At 57.2% G+C, this 21,092-nt stretch overlaps 1 protein-coding gene across 5 annotated transcripts; it reads right to left on the reverse strand.

Annotated features, from left to right (window-relative positions):
• Positions 1-356: 356 nt before the first annotated feature.
• DCAKD (dephospho-CoA kinase domain containing) lies at positions 357-20,561 on the reverse strand. Of its 5 annotated transcripts, none has more exons than XM_036034036.1 (6): positions 20,466-20,561; positions 10,092-10,156; positions 9,935-10,061; positions 9,304-9,507; positions 5,644-5,731; positions 1,388-1,679 (listed from the first exon to the last, which is right to left on the reverse strand). In XM_036034036.1, the coding sequence occupies exons 3-6, from the start codon at positions 10,044-10,046 to the stop codon at positions 1,388-1,390; spliced, it is 696 nt and encodes a 231-aa protein (XP_035889929.1). In that variant the 5' UTR covers positions 10,047-10,061; positions 10,092-10,156; positions 20,466-20,561. The 5 variants fall into 5 exon arrangements, with proteins under 5 accessions (XP_028375995.1, XP_035889929.1, XP_035889930.1 ...); XM_036034037.1 differs by having other exon boundaries at positions 9,935-10,055; positions 10,086-10,156; XM_036034039.1 differs by having other exon boundaries at positions 10,092-10,159; positions 20,466-20,559.
• Between the last annotated feature and the right edge of the window lie 531 nt (positions 20,562-21,092).

Genomic DNA, 21,092 nt, shown 5'->3' on the forward strand with positions numbered 1-21,092 from the left:
CTCATTTCTGGCCTTAATAGGCTGCTGGCCACAGGACCGCCACATCAGCGGGTCTGCCGGCTCTGGGGGCGGGAGCCGATGTCAGCCCTGGCCTAATTGGGCTGCGGAAGGAAGATGGAGCACGCGGGTGTGACGCTGCCCCAGTGCCTCCACCCGCCTCTCGCAGGGGGCACCTGGGCCTAGCTGGAACCGCCCCCCCCACCCGGGTCCCCAGAAGTCAGAGGGTGACTGCAACTCCGGGAGCCCGGGCTTCAGTGTGGGAGGAGGCCAAGTGTGACCCAAACGGCATCGGCCAAGTCTGTGCGAACTCGAACTGGCCCGCGGCGCTGGGGGAACAGCGGCAGCACAGGGCGCTCCAGATCAACACACTTTATTATTAAGCACCGACGGCGATGCAGGCTCCGCACCGGGAACAGACATAAATAAGACAGTCCCTGCCCGCAACGGGCGCCCAGTCTAGTGAGAGAGACCAGACCAGCAGTGTGGGGCTGATGGCTACACTGCGGACTCAGACGGAACATGGGGATGGCGGTATCCCAGAGCACCTAGCCCAGCCTGGGGCTTCAGGCCACACCTGAGCTGGGAGTCAGCCAGTCACAGGAGGGAGAAAGGGGGATTCCGGGTCAGGGAAGAGCGTGGTGAAGGCACGGAGGTCAGGAACAGTCCGATGCCCGTGGACTACCAACCAAGAGTTCAGGGCTAGGAGTCTGTGGAGGGGAAGGGAGAGAGTGGTGGGAGGTGGCGAGCAGGGCGAGAGGAGTGCCGGACAAACGCCGAGGTGGGACAGTGGGTCCTCCCAGAAGGGGCCGGGCCTCTGCCCACCACTGCATCACCCGCAGGGAACCTCACTGTATCCTGGCCAAGGGCATCAACCCAGGGAAGAGTCAGGTTTGGGGGTGGTAGCCTGTGGTCCAAAATGATCTGCCATGATTCACGAAGGTGGTTTTGGCCACAGTGGGGCGTGTGCTAGAGAGGGTCCAGGCCCAGGGAGCCCCCCACTTTAAACACTGGATGACGGCCAGACAGACAATGTTCCTTACCCCCGCCCACGTGTAACAGTTTCCCATGATTGCTTCCATGTCTCGTTGTGGACACTGTTCCGTAGGTGGTCCCAGAGCGAGGGGTCCCGGGGAAGGTGGGAAGGAGTATCTACCGACAGCTGTCTCTTGGCCTCAAGAGAGAATGCGCCCCGAGGAGGGGGCAGCCCAGTGCAGGGCTCCAGCTGAGACAGAGAGACAGAGAGAGAGAGAGAGAGAGAGAGAGAGAGAGAGAGGGAAGGAGAAAGAGAGTGTGTTGAGGGGGGGTGAGTGGAAACGGGAGGCATTCGTCACCTAGCTTCAGCCTCTGAGGACACTGAGGCTGGGGCTCCCTGCCCTGCCGTGCCCAGCTAGGGGGAAGGCAGGAGGTAGCGGGTGAGCAGGTAGAGGAGGCTGGCGATGCCGGCCAGGCCCGTGAGGACCCCGAGCCGCAGCGGCAGGTACTCCAGAGAGCGCTCCAGCTCGGCGTGCAGAAGGATGACCTGGCGTTTGGTGATGCTCCACTCGCCCGAGTTGTCCAGGACGTGGCGGGCCATGCGGGCTTTGTCCTTCAGGGGCAGCTGGGCGTTGATGCGAGCCTCCGCGTCCTCGCGGTTCAGGTTGTTCCGCCGCATCAGCCGCGCCAGCTGTGTATCCCGGTCACTGCAGACAGGGCAAAAGGGCTGATCAGGCTTTGGAGGCCTCAGCCTCCTCCGCCCCAGCAAGTTACAGGGGTGGGCAGCCCCCCCTCTCAAACCAATTTAGGGTCCCACAGCCAGAGAGGGAAGCCCGCTCCCACCTCACCCTGCTCCTGGAGGCCCTGGTAGCACGACGGGCTCAGTGTGCAGGGGAGGTGGGGAGGCTGCAGAAGCCTCTCCCTGCCAGCTGGGAACTGTGCTTGGCCACCAGACCGGAGACTCCCCAGTTACAGGACGGGAGGGTTTGATCGCCCAGAATCAGCTACACTCTGGGTCCCTGGGTGCCTGACCTTTACCCAGAAAGGCCTGTGCCTGTAAGCTGCGTGCTGCCTGCACTCTCCCGGGGGCCCGGGGCCGCCGCATCAGAAACAGATTCCTGGCCCGCAAAGACCCTCTCTCTCCTGGCCTCCCCACTCCCACGTTTTAGAGTAAAAGGGTCATGATGAAATGGTGGCTGCTGTGCTTGAGGCCACCAATGAGGAGGGACAGGCAAGCCCCAGGATGCTTCTAGGGCAGCAAGGACTTGAGAACGGGGTCCCCTCGGTCCTGGGACAGCAGAAAGCCCTCCCTGCACGAACGCTGAGCAACCCCCGTTTCCCGGTTCCAAAGGAACTTCAAAGGGTGCCCCTTCGGCCCACTCCGATACCACCGCCCGGGTCCTTCCTCTGGGAACTCCCTGTCCCGTCTACGTCCAGAGGAACCGCCCGCTGTGCTCCAGGACAGGGTCGTGTCTAACTTCCCTCCAGCTCCGTGACCACCTAAGCCCCTCAATGGGGACAAGGGGAAAGGGCGGCAGGAGCCACTTTCTGCCATTGGGGCCCCTCTGCTTTGCTGCTGGGCCTGAGATTTCCCAGGTGTAACATGGAACAATAGGTCCCTACCATCTGGTCCTCTTTAGGGGTGGCCTACACCCGAGGGACTCCTGGGATGTAAAGACAGACCTTCTAAGGACAGACATAACCTGAACACCAGCTAGTTCCATTTCAGAACAAAATGCTACAGAAAACCACTTCTGGCTGGCTGATCAGGAGAGACCTTTCAGAAGAGATGGCATTAGAAACGTAAGTAGGACTTCTGATTCCCTTTGTTACAGCGCAGCGTGCTGTGACGGTCACGGGCCAATCCCTGCCTGGCCGAGACAACAACTGTCTCCAGCCTTAGGAACACCTCTGGCCTGGGGCTGGGAGAGCGGGCTGAGAGCAGGGCCGCCCGAGGGTGCACTCCTTAGAGGGTGCAGCCTCGACCAGAGGGCCTCCGGGCTGCGCAGGCAGAGCGCTCCCGCAGGCCTTCCTGGGGCTCAGACACAGGCCCATGTGGCTGCTTAAAGCTTTGATGCTACTTATGGTAATGAGATTTTTAAAGATTTATTCATTCAAGCCCTGGCTGGAGGAGCTCAGTGGATTGAGTGTGGGCTGTGAACCAAAGTGTCGCAGGTTCAATTCCCAGTCAGGCCACATGCCTGGGTTGCAGGCCATAACCCCCAGCAACCGCACATTGATGTCTGTCTGTCTGTCTCTCTCTCCCTTCCTTTCCTCTCTAAAAATAAATAAATAAAATCTAAAAAAAAAAAAAAGATTTAGTCATTCATTTCTAGAGAGAGAGGGAGGAAGAGAAACATCCACGTGTGAGAAAAACATTGATCGGTTGCCTCTTGCACACCCCCAACGGGGCAGGGACCTGGCCCAAAACCCAGGCATGCGCCCTGACTGGGAATCGAACCAGAGACCTTTCAGTTTGCAGGCTGGCACTCAACCCACTGAGGAACACCAGGCAAGGTGGTAATGAGATTTTTATCAACTGCTTATTCCATAATTGGCACATTCCTCGAAAATACGAATTATCACATTTCGGTCTAATCATGCTTTAGTAAATGCCCCATGTCATTTCAAATGCACCGGGGGGCAGTGCGCCAGTTACAGGTGCCCACGAGGAGAACCCCACTTCTGTCCAGTGTGGATCCCTTTTATGAGAAGCAAATCATCACTCACTCATGTCTCTGGCATCCCTCTGGAGTCACATACCCACACGTGCCAAAAGTGGGGGAAAAAAACAGCAACCAGGACTTTGGCAAAGGTCCTCTGGCTGGTGGGTGGGGCTGGAGGGTCTGCCGGAGAAGGGGCAGAATCCACGCAGCCCCAAGCATGCATCTGCCAGGAGCCACGGCTCTCTGTGCCCCTGGCCAGCAGGCCGACCTCGAGGGAGAGGGCCGAGGGAGAGGGCTGGAAGGGGGAGGCGGCGAGGGGAGGTGTGGAGTTCGGGGGAGGGGGGCCGCAGATGCAGCCTGTTCCCTTCTGTCCTCTCCCCTCCACTCAAGACCCATTTTTCTGTCTGCATCCCTTGTTTCCAACTGCATTCAGACTCTTAAGGCTCCAAGGCAAAGAGAATTCCAAGTCTTCACGGAGCGTGCTTGGCCTCAGGTCACAGTCTTTCACAAACGGGGAACAAAGAACCCGGAGAGGCCGCAGTTTTACATGGAGAGACGTGGGGCCGAGCGGGAGCCACGGGAAAGCCTGAATCTCTACGCCAGGCTCAGCAGACTCAGTCAGTGTTTTTCTCTAGTCCTCACCTGAGGGCATTTTTAAATTGATGTGAGAGAGAGAGGAAGGGAGGGAAGGAGGAAGGGGAGGAAGGGGAGAGAGAGACAGAGAGAGGGAGGGAGGGGGAGAGAGAGTGGGGGGAGACAGAGACAGAGAGAGAGAGAGAGAGAGAGAGAGAGAGAGAGAAATTGCCCTGGTTGCCTTCCCATACATGCCCCAACTGGGGCCAGGACCCACGGCCTTTTGGTCTAAGGGATGATGCTCCAACCGAGCCATACCAGGGCCAGACTGGGTTTTATTTTGTTTTAAAGATTTTATTTTTAGAGGGAAGAAAAGAGGGAGAGAAACATCAATGTGTGGCTGCCCCTTATGCAACTCCTGCTGGGGACCTGGGCCTGCAACCCAGGCATGTGCCCTGACTGGGAATTGAACCAGTGACCCTTTGGTTCACAGGATGGTACTCAATCCACTGAGCCACACCAACCAGGGCCAGGCTAGGTTTTAAATGACAGTTTATGACAGGGAGCTGGGGGGCAGGGGAGAGGGAGGGCAGGGCAGGGCAGTGCTCAGGGCCCTGCGCGCCCGGGCCCTGTCTCCAGAGCGCCGGAAACCTCCCCTGCACCTGTCTCCTGAGAGCTGCTGGCGCCCACCTCTGAGCCCACCGCGCTCGTGGGCGGCGCCCAGGGAGTTTCCGGGAAGCAGACACACTGGTTCACGCTCTCACCCCGCTGGGACTGAGACTCATGTTCTATGACAGTTTGATCCTCCTCTGTCTGTCAACCCTGGCTTCTGGTTTGCTTCATGCCCTCGGGGATTCCGAGAACAAAGTCCCTTCCTTAGCTGGGCTCTGACAGTCCCTCCCTGCAACCTTCCGTCCGTAGGTGTTGCCAACGGGAGACCCTGGGCAAATTCAGTTACCTCTCCATAGGCCCCGCCCCCCCGTTTTCCCTTCTCTAGCTCGGGAGTATCAACTAATAATGACCTGAACACCTCATGTGGAAAGGTAAATTCGGCGAAGTAATAATAAGCATGGAGCTGTCTGGAAAGCTGAGCAGTGCCAGAGCAGGGAGGGGGACCCAGCAAGTACAATGTGGCAGCCCAGGGCAGGGCCGGGCACCCGGGGCAGTGCCTCCAACAGCCAGCAGGCGGAGCCCTTCCCAAGCACTAGGGAAGCCTAGGGGTCCTCCCTTTCCATACCTGCACGTGGGCATATCTGGACTGGGCACAGGGGGTGGTTTCTGCAGACTCTGGGTGCTGCTGCCCCAACCCCCCGTGCTTCCTGGCTGCCCTGTGGGGACAGGGCACGGCGGTGTGCGCTGTTTCTCAGGTGCGCGCCTTCCTTCAGGGGTCCTCCTCTCCAGCCTGCCCGGCCAGCGCGTGCCGCTCACTCACCAGTAGACGACCACCGTGTGCTTCATGTATTTAAGCAGTTTCTTGGTCTCAAACAGCAGGGGGATATCCAGAATCACGTAGCGGTACCCTGGGGAAAAGCCGGGAAAGCCACAAGGTCAAGTCTGCAAGTGCAGCGAGGACTACCCATGCGTGGGGCATGGGAGCAGAGCCGAGGCCACTGTCCCCACCACTGAAAGCTCCCAGCGCAGGGGCAGACCTCCCCAGGGTAGGCGTAATTCCAACGCCAGGCAGAAGAGAATGCTGCAGAAAGTCCTTTTGGGCTGGAGGAGCAGGTAAGGCCGTGTACAAGAAATGTCCTTTCTACCGGCCTTGCAAGGCAGGCAGGTAGGACTCCTGACACCTGCAAACGAGTGGGTGAAAGGCAGGGTTTCAGGAACGGGGACCGGCGCGGTCCTACTGCTCTGGCTGAAGTGGGGGCCCTGGGCAGTGTGAGGTGAAACTGGCGAGCTGGTCAGGGGAGGCACAGAGCACTGAGTTCACCTTGACCTTGAACCCAAACAGTTATTTCTTTCTTTTAATTAATTAACTTTTAGAGAGGGAGAAGGGAGGAGGAAAGAGAGGGGGAGAAACATCAATGTGTGGTTGCCTCCCATGCACCCCCCCACTGGGGACCTGGCCCACAACCCAGGCGTGTGCCCTAAGAATCGAACCGGCAACCCTTTGGTTTGCAGTCCGGCGCTCAATCCACTGAGTCAACCAGCTAGGGCCAGAGTTATTTCTGAGCAGGGGAATGACACAGCCAAAATTGTAGGAGACTGAGAAGAGTTTCCAGGAGTGGGGGCCCTTTTCTGCCTTACTTCACCCACCTTTGCTTTAAAAAAAAAAAAAAAAAAGTCTCCCTCAAGAGCCAGCCCAAGCCCGACTCCCTGCTGGAGGAGAGTCCCGTAGGGCTGCCCCCACCAGCTCTCCACGAGGGGCTCACACGGGTGGCAGCGGCAGCCGCAGCCCCAGCAGGAAAGCGCTGCTGCTTGGACAGGCCTGGGGGTGCCGCGGTCGGTATGACCGATACTAAACCACACTGGGGTCAGAGCACTGGCCGCCCCGCACGCGCTGTGAGTGGGCACACCCCTGGGCAGCCCGCCCGGGACTGCCCGGGACTGCCGTGGGCCCCGCTCCCGGTTCCCTGACTGCCGGCGACCCTGCGCAGGGGCAGCCAAGCCGGCGGGTCCCGGAGCAGGAGGAGGAAGGAGCGAGCGCCGCCCCTGCCCGGAGACCCTGCGGTCTGGCCTGGGTGGTGTCCACGGCCAACTCTCAGCCGCAGACCCAGACACACACGACACCAGCTCCAAGACAGTCACAGTGAAACGGGCGCCCTGGGTGATGCGGGGAAGAGGTGCCAGCCGGAGTGGCGGCGGGGTCCCCTGTTCCCCAGAACCTGTCACCGAGAAAGCCTTCCGCTAAGCGAGGGGTCAAGAGAATGCACCTTGATGATGGGCTTGCGGCCCCCATTCTCACCTGTGACTCGGGCCCCTGACAAGCCCCCTCCGTGCGAGTGAAGGCAAGGACTGCCTGCTGCCCGGGAGCATGGGGGGGGGGGGGGGGGGACAACTGCATAGGTGAAGCCAGGCAGCCCACGCAGCGCCCCTCACCCAGACCCTCACTAGGTGCTCCGTAAATGACGGTCGTTATTGCTGCTGGTCCCCGAGGAGGGAGCCTGCAGCGCCAGCACCCCCGCGCCCCCCCCAAACTCGGCGCAGGGGCCAGGGCCGGATCCTCCCGGGGCCGCTTATCTCTCCTCCCGGCTCCGCTCCCGCCCCTCCCTCTGCCCTCACTGTCCTTTCTCCCCGGCCCCCTCGGGAGCCCGTGGCCAGCTCTTCGGTTCACCGGCAAAGGGTATTGGGCTGTCACATCCCTCCCGCCTGATAAGCTCTGCCAACTATCCTGACTCTATTAAGACATCCGTCTGCCTACACAGAGACCTCCCCAACAGCTGGGGATCTTATCTGACGTTTGATTATACCGACTCTGACAGTTGTATTTGTTCCAGTCATCAGGGAGACACTGGGACTGTGGAAGCCACAGCTGTCGTCCCCATTTTTCACCTTATCGAGCTGAAAAGAGCTTTCTGGCTTTTATTTAAGTGGCGGTGGCTGGAGAGAGGGGAGGCTGGGCGGGCGACACTGCGGGAGAACTTCGGAGCGGTGACATTATCTGGTGTTTAATTTCATACCGGGAAAGCCACGGTCGCCTCAAAGCCCCGCAGAGGGGCTTGCCGCTGGCCCGGGAGTGCGTGCAAAAGGGCGGGAGCGAAAGGCAGAAGGCTCTGCTCCCGGGCGGGGGGCAGGAGGGGCTTCTGGCACAGATACAGGGGCAGAACAAAGGAGGAATCTACAGACTCTCCTTGAGGGGGAGAGAGGGGAGGGGGGGAGGGAGACGGGAGGCGAGGTGCTGAGATGCAGAGGAAAGTGGTCCGGCAGGGAGGGTGCCTGGAGCCAGCCTCCACCCTGGCCAGAGCTGGGGGGAGGGGGGAGCGGGAGGGGGGTCTGCATCATGGATGTCTGTCTGGCCAGAGCGGAGTAGGGTTCCCCACTCTCTCTCTGAGAACTTGGCACCTGAGGAAATATGGGGTTTGGCCAGGACTGCAGAGCAAAAGGCAGAAGAAAACCCAGAAGCCGCCCTCGTCCCCCCGGCAAGGAGAGGCTCAGCATCAGAGCGGGAGGAGGGGAGGCGAGCAGCCGGGCCTTCTACTCTGAGGCCCAGGCTGGAGGCCGCACATGCCCAAGGCTACAGGGGCCCTCGGCCAGCCTCCCACCGGACCCAGGCCACTGGCCTCTCCCTAACCACTGCGGTGATGGACCCGGTCGTGGACAGTGACAGGTCAGCCCTGCCCAACGCCGTCCCGAGGAACAGGACCTGGACTGCGGCGCACGGCTTGGGAAGGGCAATGGCTGCAGAAGGTTCCTGCCAACTGACCACAGACCCCAGCTGTCACACTCTCCCCTTTGTGCAGCCCCAGCAAGGCCCCTGGCCGCCCCTGTGTGAGCCAGGCTGACTCCCCACTGAGCCCCAGGCTCCAAGGCCTTTATCCCTCACTCAGAACCCTCCCCCACCTGCCCCGGGTGTCCCTGACCCTCCGCAATGCCCTGTCTGTAAACTCACTGTCCTGGGAGGCTCGACCAGCCAGACGTGACTCTGACTGTGGTCTCTAGGTGTGGGGTGACGGACACTCACTGACTCGGACTCTCAGTCCCCCCGACAACTTTGCAAGGCTGGCATTAGCAGCCTCACTATGCACGTGGGGACACGGGCACAGGGGTCTGGTGTCTGACGAGGTCCAACAGTAAGAAGCTATGAGGGCCAGGCCTCGAACTCGGGTCCCGTGACCCCATTACCCACCAGCTGTTATCACCCCCACCCCTACTAGGAAAAGCACCTTACTTCCTGAGGATCACGGCCCAAAGGCCTCGAGTGTCTGTTCTCAATAAACTGTCAGCCTCCTTGAAGAGCTGGGTGATACGTGCTTCTTTCTCTTGGGGCTGCTGTGGGACTCTGCGTGGGGGTGGGGGTGGGGGCGGGGGCCGACGAACCGCGTGAACTCTGTAGCCTGGCTGTCTAGCTCCCTGTCCACCCCCTGCCGGCCTTTCGGCAGAGAAGGGCCCTGGCCCTGGAAGGAGAGGGCTTTGCCCACCCCCGTCTTACCCCGAAGGAAGTACTTGAAGGTCTCCTTCATCATTTCCTTGCGGATCTCAGGGTGGGTGATGGTGTTGAGCAGATGTCGCCGGTCGGGCTGGTTAAATATCAGGTCCCCCAGGACCTTGCGGTTAATGTCACCATTCTCCAGCAAGACCTCGGTGCCGAAGGCCTCCACGATGCGCCGGTGGGCGAGGCATCCCGGCTGGACAACTGTGGTGTGAGGAGGAGGCTGGGTCACTCTAAGCCTCCCGGCCGGCCAGAGGACCCCAAGGGACTGGAAGCAAAAGGACAGAGGGACCCAGGGGTGCTCCTCTCAGTTGAAACGGGAATGGATCGAGGGGAGGGGAAGCGGTTCAGGAAGAGAGCAGTGTGCACAGAGCCCCTCCCGTCGGTCACGAGGTGAAGTGAAGGAGGGAGACGTCGAAGGGGAGGCGGCAGCAAAGAGCTGGACAGGCATGGGGCCGGGGGCATCAGACAGGGCGCAAAGGAAAGCCTTCCCACGCTCTGGGGCCTGGGGAGGCCTCAGGAAAACGGGGGAGTGGCCTCGCCTTCCTCAGGGAGACCTTAGAAAAGGAAGCACGGGCAGCCGCCACTCACAAGCCCACAGCCCGACCCCCCAACTGACCCCCCAACTGACCTTGCCGGGCGATGACGTCGACATCGACCACCGCGCACCCCAGCTGCTGGAACACCTGGATGACGGAGCTCTTGCCCGAGGCGATGCCCCCCGTCAGGCCCACCAGGAACATCTTCCCAGGGAAAGGCGGTCAGGGAGACGCAGACCCAGAAGCTGGACAGTCCCTGGAGCAGGGCAGGCTCAGCCAACCAGGATGGGCCACCGCAGGAACGCCAGGAGGACCTGCCGGTCGGACAAGAGCGGGCCCGATCAGTGCTGGGGAGGAAGGCAGAGGAAGGGCAGGGAGGCGGCCCGGCCGGGCCGTCAAGGCCAGAGCGTGGGGAGCGCGGGGTCCATCCTGGAACAGAACACTCTTTCAGGAAAGGCCTCCAGCATTCTTTTAGAAACACCCATGCCGCCCTGGCCGGTGTGGCTCAGTGGATTCAGTGCTGGCCTGCAAACCACACGTCACCAGTTCGATTCCCAGTCAGGGCACATGCCTGGGTCGCGGGCCAGGTCCCCAGTTGGGGGTGCGTGAGAGGCAACCGGTTAATGTTTCTCTCTCTCTCTTTTCCTTCCTTCCCCTCTCTCTACAAATAAATAAAATGTTTAAAAAAATATTTAATGTATTTATTTCAGACAGAGGGGAAAGCAGAGAGAAAGAGAGGAAGGAAAAACAAAGTATGTGGTTGCCTCTTGCGCCTCCGACTGGAGACCTGACCTGGCCCGAAATGCAGGCATGAGCCCTGACCGGGAATCCAACTGGGGAGTCTGGCTCACAGGCCAGCGCTCAATCCACTGAGCCACACGAGCCAGGACAAATAAGTAAAATCTTAAAAAAGAAAAAACAGAGCCCTGGCTGGCGTAGCTCAGTGGATTGAGCGCAGGCTGCGAACCAAAGTGTCGCAGGTTTGATTCCCAGTCAGGGTACATGCCTGGGTTGCAGGCCATGGCCCCCAGCAACTGCACATTGATGTTTCTCTATCTCCCTCCCTCCCTTCCCTCTCTAAAATAAATAAATAAAATCTTAAAAAAAAGAAAAACAAAACAAAAAAAACCCCCACTCATAAAGGCAAACTTAAAGCAGCCTGAATTCAGCAAGATGCCGAGGAGGCAGAAGAGGTCAGGTGCTATAAAGCAGACCGTGCTTCCGGGAGGTGGCAGGAACGGGCATGGGCATGCTTCCACAGCAAGGGGACACCTGTCCCTCTCTGGTGAACCCGAGGCACTTTCCAGATGCCCACGGAAGCCACTCGCCCTCCCCAGCCTCCACGTCCTAGTGCGGGACACGGAGGCCCACGGGAAGGCATGGTCTGCCCGGCCCACCCACAACCGGCATGAGGACTGAGCAGCTCGTCTAGAACAAGACGAGCAGTCCCCCCTCGTCAACCCAGAAGCGGGTCAGATGGGAGCCAAAATAGCTGGGGCGGGGCAGGCAGGGGGAACTCTGAGCCTGGTGCGACTTGTGGCTCTTGGACAGTGGCAGCAGCACAGCACAAAGGTCAAGTGCACATAGGTCAGGCACATGGACCTCTTCAAAGCCAGCTCCCGCTCACATGCTGTGCAACCCCAGGCAAGTCACCTCCTCTCCAAATCCCACTTTTCTCATCCTTAAGACGGGGTGACTGAATCTGTCCCATCCACAGGCTGCTGTGCAGACAGAGTGGGAAAATGCTCGTGAAGTTCTCGGTGCACTGCCGGACCCAGCAAGGGAAGTGAGGGTGGAGGTGGGGTGGGAGGAGGGGGCACAGTCAGATTGCAAGAGAAAAAGATTTTTATGAAGTTATGTCCCCATTCCTGCAACCGAGACTATCCAAGAACAGATTTTTTTTTAAAGCCAGGCTGCATTACCTGGGATAAGCAGGGTTATTTAGCATGTCTTGAACTTCGCTCCCAGACTGAAAGAAATTTAAATGGAAGGACAGGTCTTCCCATCCTTCCTTCAGCATCAAATCGCGTCTCCGGAAGCTTGAAATCTGCCACAGGACTTGGTTGTCATTGTTGTTGCTAACGAGCAGGTTTACTGTCCTAACTACACTCGTCTCGAGCTCACGCTGACATGACTTTGCTCCCGAGGCCACACCAAATGACGGGGGGAGGCAGCGGGTCAGATGTGAGCTGAGCGGATGGGTGGCCTAGAGCAGCGGCGGGACCGCCCCTCAAAGTTCGGACTTGCCCAAGCTCACTCTCACCCAGGGAAGCCAGGGGCGGAGCGGGGAAAATATCCACCGGCCTCACCGTCCACACGGAGAGACCTAACTAAGTTATTAGCCCGTTTACAAAGCACGGCTTCTCGCTCTGAGACTGGACGCATCCCCAGGTGGTCCTTCTCCAGCTTAAAAAAAGCAAGAGTTAAGGATAGGGTTCAGTTGTCCAAAAGAAAAAATCATCTACTCTACTGAAGTTTGACACGGAGAAATCAGCAACAGTGTATTTATTTGTTTATTTAAATTGATTTGAGAGACGGGGAAGGAGGAGGGAGAGGAGGGGAGAGAGCGAGAGAGAAACACGGACTTACTGTTCCATTCATTTGTTGGTTCCTTTACTATCCTGACCGGGATTCAAACCTGCAACCCTTGAGCATCAGGACAACGCTCCAGCCAACTAAGCTACACGGCCAGGGTCTCTCGCAACAGAATGTTTAATTCCAACTCCTTCCTGTTATCTCCACATCAATGAGTCTGCTGCTCTTTTGCTGAAGCCCAGTCTGGAACAACGGGAGTGGGACTTGAGAACAGGGTGTAAAGGGGCAAAGGCCAGTCCTCGTCCGGGGCCCTAACCTCTCAACAGGGAAAGCAGGCCACTGTCACGGGCCAGTGGGGCTTCGCCAGAGTTGGCTGACAGGGCCTAGAAAGCCGTGTGGCTAAGACGTCACCCCCTGCCCACCCCCGGGACCAGGACACTCTCGAGACCTGCTGAGCCAGAATCCTGGGGATGGAGGCGCCCAGGCAGTTGTGCCGCGACCACGGCTTGGGACCGACTCCAGCTCTTCCCTCACGGCAGCAGCGCTGCAGCTGGGAGAGGGGAAGGCCCTTGCCCGGAGTCATGGCTGTGAGCGGGGCCTGGATGGAATATAAGGCCCCAAACTCCGAGTCTAGACCCTGCCTTTCTGCACTAGGGAATGAAATTAATTTACCTTTAGAATAGGACAAAAAGGACAGGCAAATCAGTTCAGAGCCCAAGAAAAATGATCCTTGATCACAACAGGATCTGCTCACGAGATCAAGGATCCCTCAGCAGAACAAAGGCGGGGTCTCGCAGGAGCAAACAGGGCGCGGAGGAAAATCCAGGCTCAGCACTGCCCCAGGCTCCAGGGGTAACCTAATGCGTGTCTTCCCTTCTCTGCGCGCCCTGCACGACCACCTGCAGACACAGACCAACAGCTGCTTGGCCTCCGTCGGGAGGGCCAAGGGGACGGAGAAGCACGGGTCCAGGGAGGCCCAGGGCCCCTGCTCACAGCGGCTGGACAAGCAACAGCTGCTCCCGTCCAGCAAGCCCTCCGTAACTCATTCCCTTCCCCACCTGCTGACTGAGCTCCTCTGGGCTTCGCAGCACGATGCCAGGGAGCTCCCGAGCAATCGAAGGACAACACAGGTCTCGCCCCTCAACGGAACTGGAGAGACAGGCAGGAACAAGTGAAACCCGCTGACAGGTGAGCAAGAGGAGTCACCTGGGTACTATTCCCGGGCCCAGGGAGGTGTGTGTGGTTTGTCCACTGGTCTGCCCAGGGAGGGAGCTACCACCAGCAAGAGCCCGGTGTCCCTCATAGCTTACTAAGAAGCAAACAAAGGCTTAGGTTGCAAGCCGCCTCCAAGCCCCACCCTACCCTGTCCCCGCAGCTCCTCCAGAGGCACCCAAGGAGAGGTGGCCGCCTCTGCTAACCTTCCACGACCCTTTTCCTGCTCGGGCTTGAAAGGCATCACTGTCCTGAATCTGCTCCCTTCTCCTCGTTCCACTGCCATTTCCACACAGGCACTCCTACGCCTGGCTCTGATCCAAGCCTAGGAAACTCCAGAAAAGGTCCAGAAGCCCAGGCTGCGCCCCAGCCCACTGAATCCGAATCTAGGGTGAGACCTCACACCCCAGCCAGCCAAGCACCGGAACCCCTGCTAAAAGGGGAAGTCGTGGGCTGGAAGTGGAGAGGCCTGGGTCCCAGTCCCTGAGCTGGGCCACAGAGCTCCCTGCAGGACGCGGCCTCCCCAGCCTGGCCCAGGGTGGCAAGGTTGGGGTGAGCTGAGCCCCAAACATCTGCCCTTCTCTGAGCCTTGGTCTCTGCACCCATAAACGAGGGAGGGACTGGACTTCCAGGGCTAATACCAGCATCAGCTCCTGGGGGAGGCGGAGAGTCACACGGGTGCCTTCTTTCTCCGAAAGTGCTCTTCCCAGAGCAGTCAACAAGTGCTCGCTGGAGCAACCAAAGAATGACAGGGCCTTGGGGGCCCAGGAATCTCCCCGCCAGCACCCAAAGGTGTTCAGAGAACTGGCTTGGCCACGGGAGGAAGGACAACACCGAGCCCCGTGGTCAGAAAGAAAAGCTGATGCCCGGTGCAAGACGAATGGCAGCCGTATTCCAGAGCCCTCCCCCGGCCTGGGATTCATTGGCCAAGCTGGGGCTCCAACCCCAGGGAGCCACGTGCAGTCCTTTCTCTTCCCTCATTCTCCACGTGTGGGGAGGGGCAGCAGGGGGGAGGGGCAGCAGGGCGCAAAGAAAGGGAAGGCCTGGAGTCAGAAGCGGCATCTAGACTGGGAAGCTGGGCCCTCTGAGTGAGCCTCTCCAAACCGCCTTTGGGGTTTTACCCCTTGGGCCCCAACAATCTGGAGGAGACAAAGAAAACCCTTTCGGGGAAGAATGGTCTTTTTTAGAATCTCCCCTGGCCATGTTTCTTAGGGGAAAGTAAGAGTGGACGCAACACAGGCTTCCGGACGAGCGCCCTGCAGCGCACCGTCTGTGGAGTTCTACCCACTAACGGAGCCACCAGCACCTCACGCCCCGCCCTCTGCAGTCTCCTGTGCCCTGACCCCTGGTCCCTGCCTATGTCTCCCAAGGCAGCCGTGGTCTGGGCTTAAAGGACACCTGATTATGTCCCTCTCCTACTTAAAACCTTCACTGCGTTCTTCCTCCTCCACCTAGCCCCTCCCAGAGGTCTCTGGGCCCCGCGTGACATGCCCTAAATCACCCCTGTGCTTGTCATGCACCTGCCTTCTGTCCCTGAAGGGGCAGGCTCTTTCGTCCCGCAGAGCCCCCTGCCTGCCACACTCACCATCCGGCTAACTTGATTCACTCCTTCCACCTGTCCGGCCCCAGAAACTGTTCAAAACAAGAGCACCCGCCCCCCACAAAGCTTCCACCCTTCGGCCCAGGAGGGGTGGGTGATATAAACAGGCAGCTCACGTGGGGGGTGGTGCTAAGGTTCCGGGGAGGGGAGGGGGTGCTTCAGACGAGGGACAGGGCTCGCTCTCTGAGTGGGGTCCTAGAAGCAGCAGCGAGCAAGCCACTGCCCCTTCCAGACCAGGCCCTGACACCTCCCACCGCCTGTCTTTCTTTCCTGGGCACCCACCGGACTTCGCACATGGACAATATTTGTGTCACCGTTTCCAACACGGTGTATAAAACCAGCTCCGCGAAGCCACGAGCTGCGTCTGTTCTGCACCCCTTTGCCTCCAGCACCCAGCGTAGCGTCTGACGTCTGTGTGCCGCCTACCAGGTGAGAGACACTGGTTACGTTACCGCGCCTTTCTGCAGTTCAGTCTCTTCATCTGGGAGACGGAGCCAATGGCACCTACTCTCGGCTGCCGTGGAAAATAAATGGGTTAACACATGCCAAGCGCCTAGAACAGCCCCTGGCACACTCTAAGCACTGAACCAATGTTCACTATTAGCTCCGAGAGAGTGTTTGAGAACTGTAGTAGAAGGAATGACGGAATGCCCAAGGAAGGAGAAGGGAAACACCTGGGTCACATTCTCCTCTCCGGGGCAAAGGGGAGGCCGGAACCAAACTGCCGGCCTGCTCCTTCTCCCCTCAGTCTGTGCTGCTCGCTGCCAGTGAATCCCTCCTGGGGGGCAGGGGGGAAGGAAACCACACACCTGATGCGTCAAACAGAACAAGGAATTGTCATTTGAATGGATCCTCTTTCTTTGCTCCCTTGGGACTTAGGTTGGAAGTGGTTCTGTGGCCTTGCACCCCCCCGCAGCAGCACACACCTGTGGGCGCAGGAGCCGGGCCTGGCTCCCTCATTAGCTGGCGGCGTCCCTTCCTCCTCCTCCGCGGCCTCTCGGGATCTCACACTGGGCACGTCTGACCAGCCCAGTGCTCCTCCTCTGAACTGCACTCCAAATGGGGGAGGTAGCCATTTTGCGCCAATGATCAATATAATCATTCATGAAGAGTCACTCCCTGCCTTGGGACCCAATTATTTTCTTGTGGAAGCAGTGGTTGCAAAAATATATTGTTTTCCAGTTAACTAGTAAGCGCTATTTTTAGCTATGGTCTCCCCACTCCTAATCCTGTATTATTGGTGAGAGGCTGCTGTTTAAACCCGCGACCACGTCCCTCGTCTGCTAAGTCTATTAGAAGTCACCCCCCTCTCCAGACTGCCCATTATCTGAAGGTGCTGGCAGGCGGTCTTCCGCTCCCTTCTCCCCTTGCCCACAGCGAGGGGCGGGGGAGGGACAGGTCTTTCTTCTCGAGCCCTTGGCGAGCACACACCAGCACTCCAGGGAGCGCTCGCAGGTGAGTGGGGAGGCTGACTGGCCAGACTACTATGCTACTATGCTGGCGGCATTGATGCCAAAAAAGGGTCAAAGGGGATGCCATCTCTCAGGAGCTCTGAAGCCATCGGGGCCTTGGCTGCCACCTCAGCTCCGTCCTTGGACAGCTGTGTGGCCTTGGGCAGCACGCCAGCACTGTGGGCTTCTGTGAACGTGGGTGTAAGATGGGATCAACAGTGACTACTCGCAGGGGTTTTGTCCAGAGCAAATGAGGTAACACACGTCATGGTCCCCTCATCTTCTGCAGCTCAGTGTGCGGTCAGTCTCTGAAGTCAACTCCATTTCCCTAAACAGCATCTCCATCCTTTCAATTGCTCAGGCCAAAAACGTGCGTGTCCTCCCGGCTCCTCCCTCAAACCCATCAGTGCCCCTGCCAGCTCTGCTCCCACCTTCACAACCAGGTCGGACACCCAGTGCCACCTACCACTGCCATCTCGCTCCTGCAGTAGCCTCTGCTCCCAACGGTCTATTCATTGAACAGCAGCTGAGCTACTGTGACCCTGGAAAAAGGCAAGTCCGATCATGCGACCGCTATGCTCAAATCCCTCCAGTGGGTCCCCTATCACTCGGAGCACAAGCTAAGTCCTTCCAGGGTCCTACGGGGGCTTCGTGACATCCGTGGGTACTTCCTCTGCAGGCATCTCCCGCCACTCTCCCTCTCCAGCATGCCCCTCCTGACACGCCGGCCGCCTTGCTGCTCCCTGGCCATGCTGGTGCACGCCCACCTTGGGCCTGTGGACACACCGTTCCCTCCGCGTGGAAAGCCCTTCCCCCAGGGGCCTGTGTGGCCAACCCCCTCCTCTGCCCCACTGTCACCATACCAGAGGCTGTCCTGAACATATCAAACAGCACCCCCACTTCTCTCCTTTCTCCTTGTGTTCCACTTTTCCTCACAGCACCTCAGTTCCCCTCTCCCCAACACACCGAGCGCCTGCGCTGATTTACTGGAATCGGCCTCTCTCCCCAGAACCCGGGCACAGCTGCAGCCAAGGTGCTTAAAACAGGGCCGGCAAGTAGCAAGCCCTCGAAAGACCTGCTGAATACGTAAAGCCTGGAGCAAAATTTCCAGCTAATAGGTAAGCAGGAACTCAACATTCATTATTTTAAAATAAGAGCATATATGGTCTAGAAAGCCTACTATGAGAATCGCAAAATCTTTTTACATCACTTCCCACCCATGCCTCCCTGGGCTGACAGTATCTTGGGCTCACAGATAAGGAAACTGAGGCAGAGTGCCTGGGAAGGTATACTTCCCACCAGGCAGGAACCAGAGCAGCCACGCACAGAGTGCTCTCCATGTGTCAGGGACATCCTTGATGCCACCTAATCGACAGAACCACCAATGAAGCCAGTTCTTCGATGTACTCCCATTCTAAAAGTGAAGAGACGCAAGTTAAAAGAAGTTAGGGATTGGCCCACAGTAGTTCCAGGTGGTCCTCATACCGGGGAATGAGAAGCCGGGATGCATTGAGATTTTGCAAGGGGCACAAACGCACAGTTTAAAAGGAATCAATTTCAACTCAGTTCCACGCCTTCTTCCTATGGGAACAGGCCAGCCATGGTTTTTGCCTGTAGGCTCTCCTTTCCCAGGCCCCCCATTCCTACTTACCCACCTCCTGCTGCTTCCAAAAGGGGGAGGGGCATAACTACCCCCCCTAGGGCAAATCTTACTAAGGTGCTTTGTCCCACTGTGCAAAATACCCCCGGCCACACAAAGGGACAATTCAAAACATCAGTATTCGGGCCCAGACTGTGAATGCCTATAGTCAACCCTCCTGCTGAGTCAGGTGGTTTCCAAACCTTAGCTTTCAATCAAGTTAAAGGAGGACCTAAAAGAGCTGCCCGCTGACAAATTGTTAATAAATGATTTCAATAATAGATCACTGTGATTTTTCTGGCCCATAACTCAGAAGGTGTCCAAAGAATTGAGTAATACTGCCACGGCAAAACGCCTTTAATTCCCGTGTATTTATTTACACGAACCAACTTTGTCAACGTGTACAGCTACGGAGTAAAAAAGTGGTGCTGATTCCAGCAGATACCTATGGGTGAATGCGTGAACTAAAACAAGAAGTTCCACTCAGCGTAGGAAGAGAAGCATTTCACAGAGAACTTTTTATGCTTAAAAATGATCAAAACTAGTTAATATATTTGTTTTGATCAACTGTGTATTTTAAATTCTAAAACTCAATCTCTAGGAATATGTTTGCTATGACCACAACACAATTTTCAAAAATGTTTTAATTTTTGTAAGTATTTGTGTTGCAGATTAGCAGGGCGACAAATGAAAGGCTTTCAAGCCTAAAATCTATTTTACTAGGAAGTATTCTGTGGAGGAAATAAAGTGGAAATATGAGTTCAAGGGTGAAAAAGGAACAATTTAAACCTTCAAATGTTCAATAAAAACTGATCCATGGATTTTTCCCCCAAAGAATGAGGGAAATCAAATCACTCCGGTATTTAGGTTCCACTGAAGATTTACATTCCTGACGTAACAGTTTTATTTTTTAAATGTCAGTATTTACAGTGAACTACAAGTCATGTCCTTTACAACTACTGAAACCTTCAGAGAAAAATTTTAGCTACCTAGAAAGGTGCAAGCGGGTAGCTTTCAAAACAAACTTAAGTCCCCACCCCCGCCTGCCTGCCTTCAGCTGTGAGCCCTAATCTTTTCTTCTAATGGTCCAGGCAGAGAAAGGCTCTGAACCCTGGAAACATTGTATCCAGGGCAAATTCTGACTGCTCTAGATAGAGGAGGATTTGGTGGGAATTCAGGCCCTGCTAAGATAAAACCACCCAAACTGGCCTGTCCACTTTCTCTTCATCAGCCGGCTCTCTCCGGCACTCCACCGTTTTCCAGGCCTAGGCTTGCAATCGCCAAATCAATCTGATTTGTTTACATAAAACCAGCTCCCCCATCCCATATTCAAAGTCTTCCATTTCCTGAAGTTTAAAACTAGGACTTAATGTGAACACTAATTTGGGTGATGATTTTCCCGTAAGTGAGGAAGAAAGAAAAATATTTTAAAACTTCATGAATAAAGTGAACGCCAAAGGTGCTAACGCCTCCATTTGGGAAGCTGGGAAAGGACGAGAGGCCGGCGGTTTGGCCGCCCTCTCCCTAGTCGCCAAGGTCGGGGGGAGGGGTCTTCACTAAAACTTTGCAAGCAGTCTGGCCTCCGGGGGGAGAGAAAAGCGGAGGGGAGCCCGTCCTAAGAGTGAAGATGACCACTCAGCAAAACAGCATAGAATTTTGCATCCATCCACCCTGAGACGGGTATCATTCTCATTTTTTTCAGACGAGTAAATTCAGAGTTGGAGTGGTACCCAAAGTCAGAGAACGGGAAAGGGCAGAGACTGGATTCAAAAATCAAGTTTAGGAATGACCAGAAAGCTCTACAATAAAATGGCTCTGGTCTGAAACTGGATTTGAACCCACGTTCTCCGCCTCTTTCTGCTTGTAAACCTTTCTCCGCAGCTGTGAAACAGGGAAAAATAACACTTTGCTTAGTAGGGTTGCTGTCAAGGCAGTGAGCCGTAGATGTAAAAGTGATCCAATGGCTGCTACATAGTATGTGCTCAATAAATTGTAATCAAGGCTTGAAAAAAAGGCGCGTACTCTTGGACCCCACCACGACTGGCGCGCCCAGGGCCCGGCCCAGCAGCGGGACGCAGGCCAGGCGCGGGAGGAAAACAAAGCAACCCCCGGGGCCGCCCGCCGGCCCGCCCACTTCCCGGGGCTCGGGCGCTATCACCCACACGCCCGCGCGGCGCGCTACCTACCCGGGGCCTCTGACCCGACCTGGGCCGCCGCCGCTCTTCCAATCTTAGGAACGCTTACTGAATGACTACCGCGGGCAGGCGGGGCTTCGGGAGCACGCGCACCGGAAGTCCTGTCGGCGGAAGGGGCGGGGCCTCTGCCAGCTGGGCGTGGCCGGGTAACAGTAATCCGAGAGCCCTGGCCAGAGTGTGGACGTTAGAGTAATTCCTCCCTCGCAGCCAGAGGCTTCCCACGCGGGAAGCTAGGGGGCGACTGGGAGTGTACTAGCTTCAGATCCAGGCCTGGCCATCGCTGGCTGCGCGGCCTCTGGCAAAGGTAATGAAAGCTATGGTCGTTAACCGAGCCTCCCTTACCTGGCAGATCCTACGAGCCTACAGATTACCTACCGATTCTGTAGGAATCATCTCATTGAATTTCAACAGCCCTCGAGGTGGATACTGTTACCATCCCCATGTTACACAGGAGGAAACTGATAATTTAGAAATTAATCAGTTCGCTCTGTCTTACAAAGTCGGTTGGCTGCAGAACTCAGATTCCGTTCCTAGAAGTCTATCAAGTCATTGAACCTCTCATCCTGTCTCCCGTAATAGACCAAGTAATCGCTGAGTCACATGTTGAAAACAGTGGAA

The sequence above is a fragment of the Phyllostomus discolor genome, chromosome 8, assembly GCF_004126475.2.
Source record: "Phyllostomus discolor isolate MPI-MPIP mPhyDis1 chromosome 8, mPhyDis1.pri.v3, whole genome shotgun sequence".
NCBI lineage: Eukaryota > Metazoa > Chordata > Mammalia > Chiroptera > Phyllostomidae > Phyllostomus > Phyllostomus discolor.

What these genes read in the sequence shown, in the direction of transcription:
- DCAKD (XM_028520194.2), bottom strand. Translation starts at nt 10,046, where the DNA reads ATGTTCCTGGTGGGCCTGACGGGGGGCATCGCCTCGGGCAAGAGCTCC. An exon ending in CGACGTCATCGCCCGGCAAG is followed by an intron (nt 9,508 to 9,934) that starts GTCAGTTGGGGG and finishes CTCACACCACAG; the next exon opens with TTGTCCAGCCGGGATGCCTC. An exon ending in CACACGGTGGTCGTCTACTG is followed by an intron (nt 1,680 to 5,643) that starts GTGAGTGAGCGG and finishes CCCTGTCTGCAG; the next exon opens with TGACCGGGATACACAGCTGG.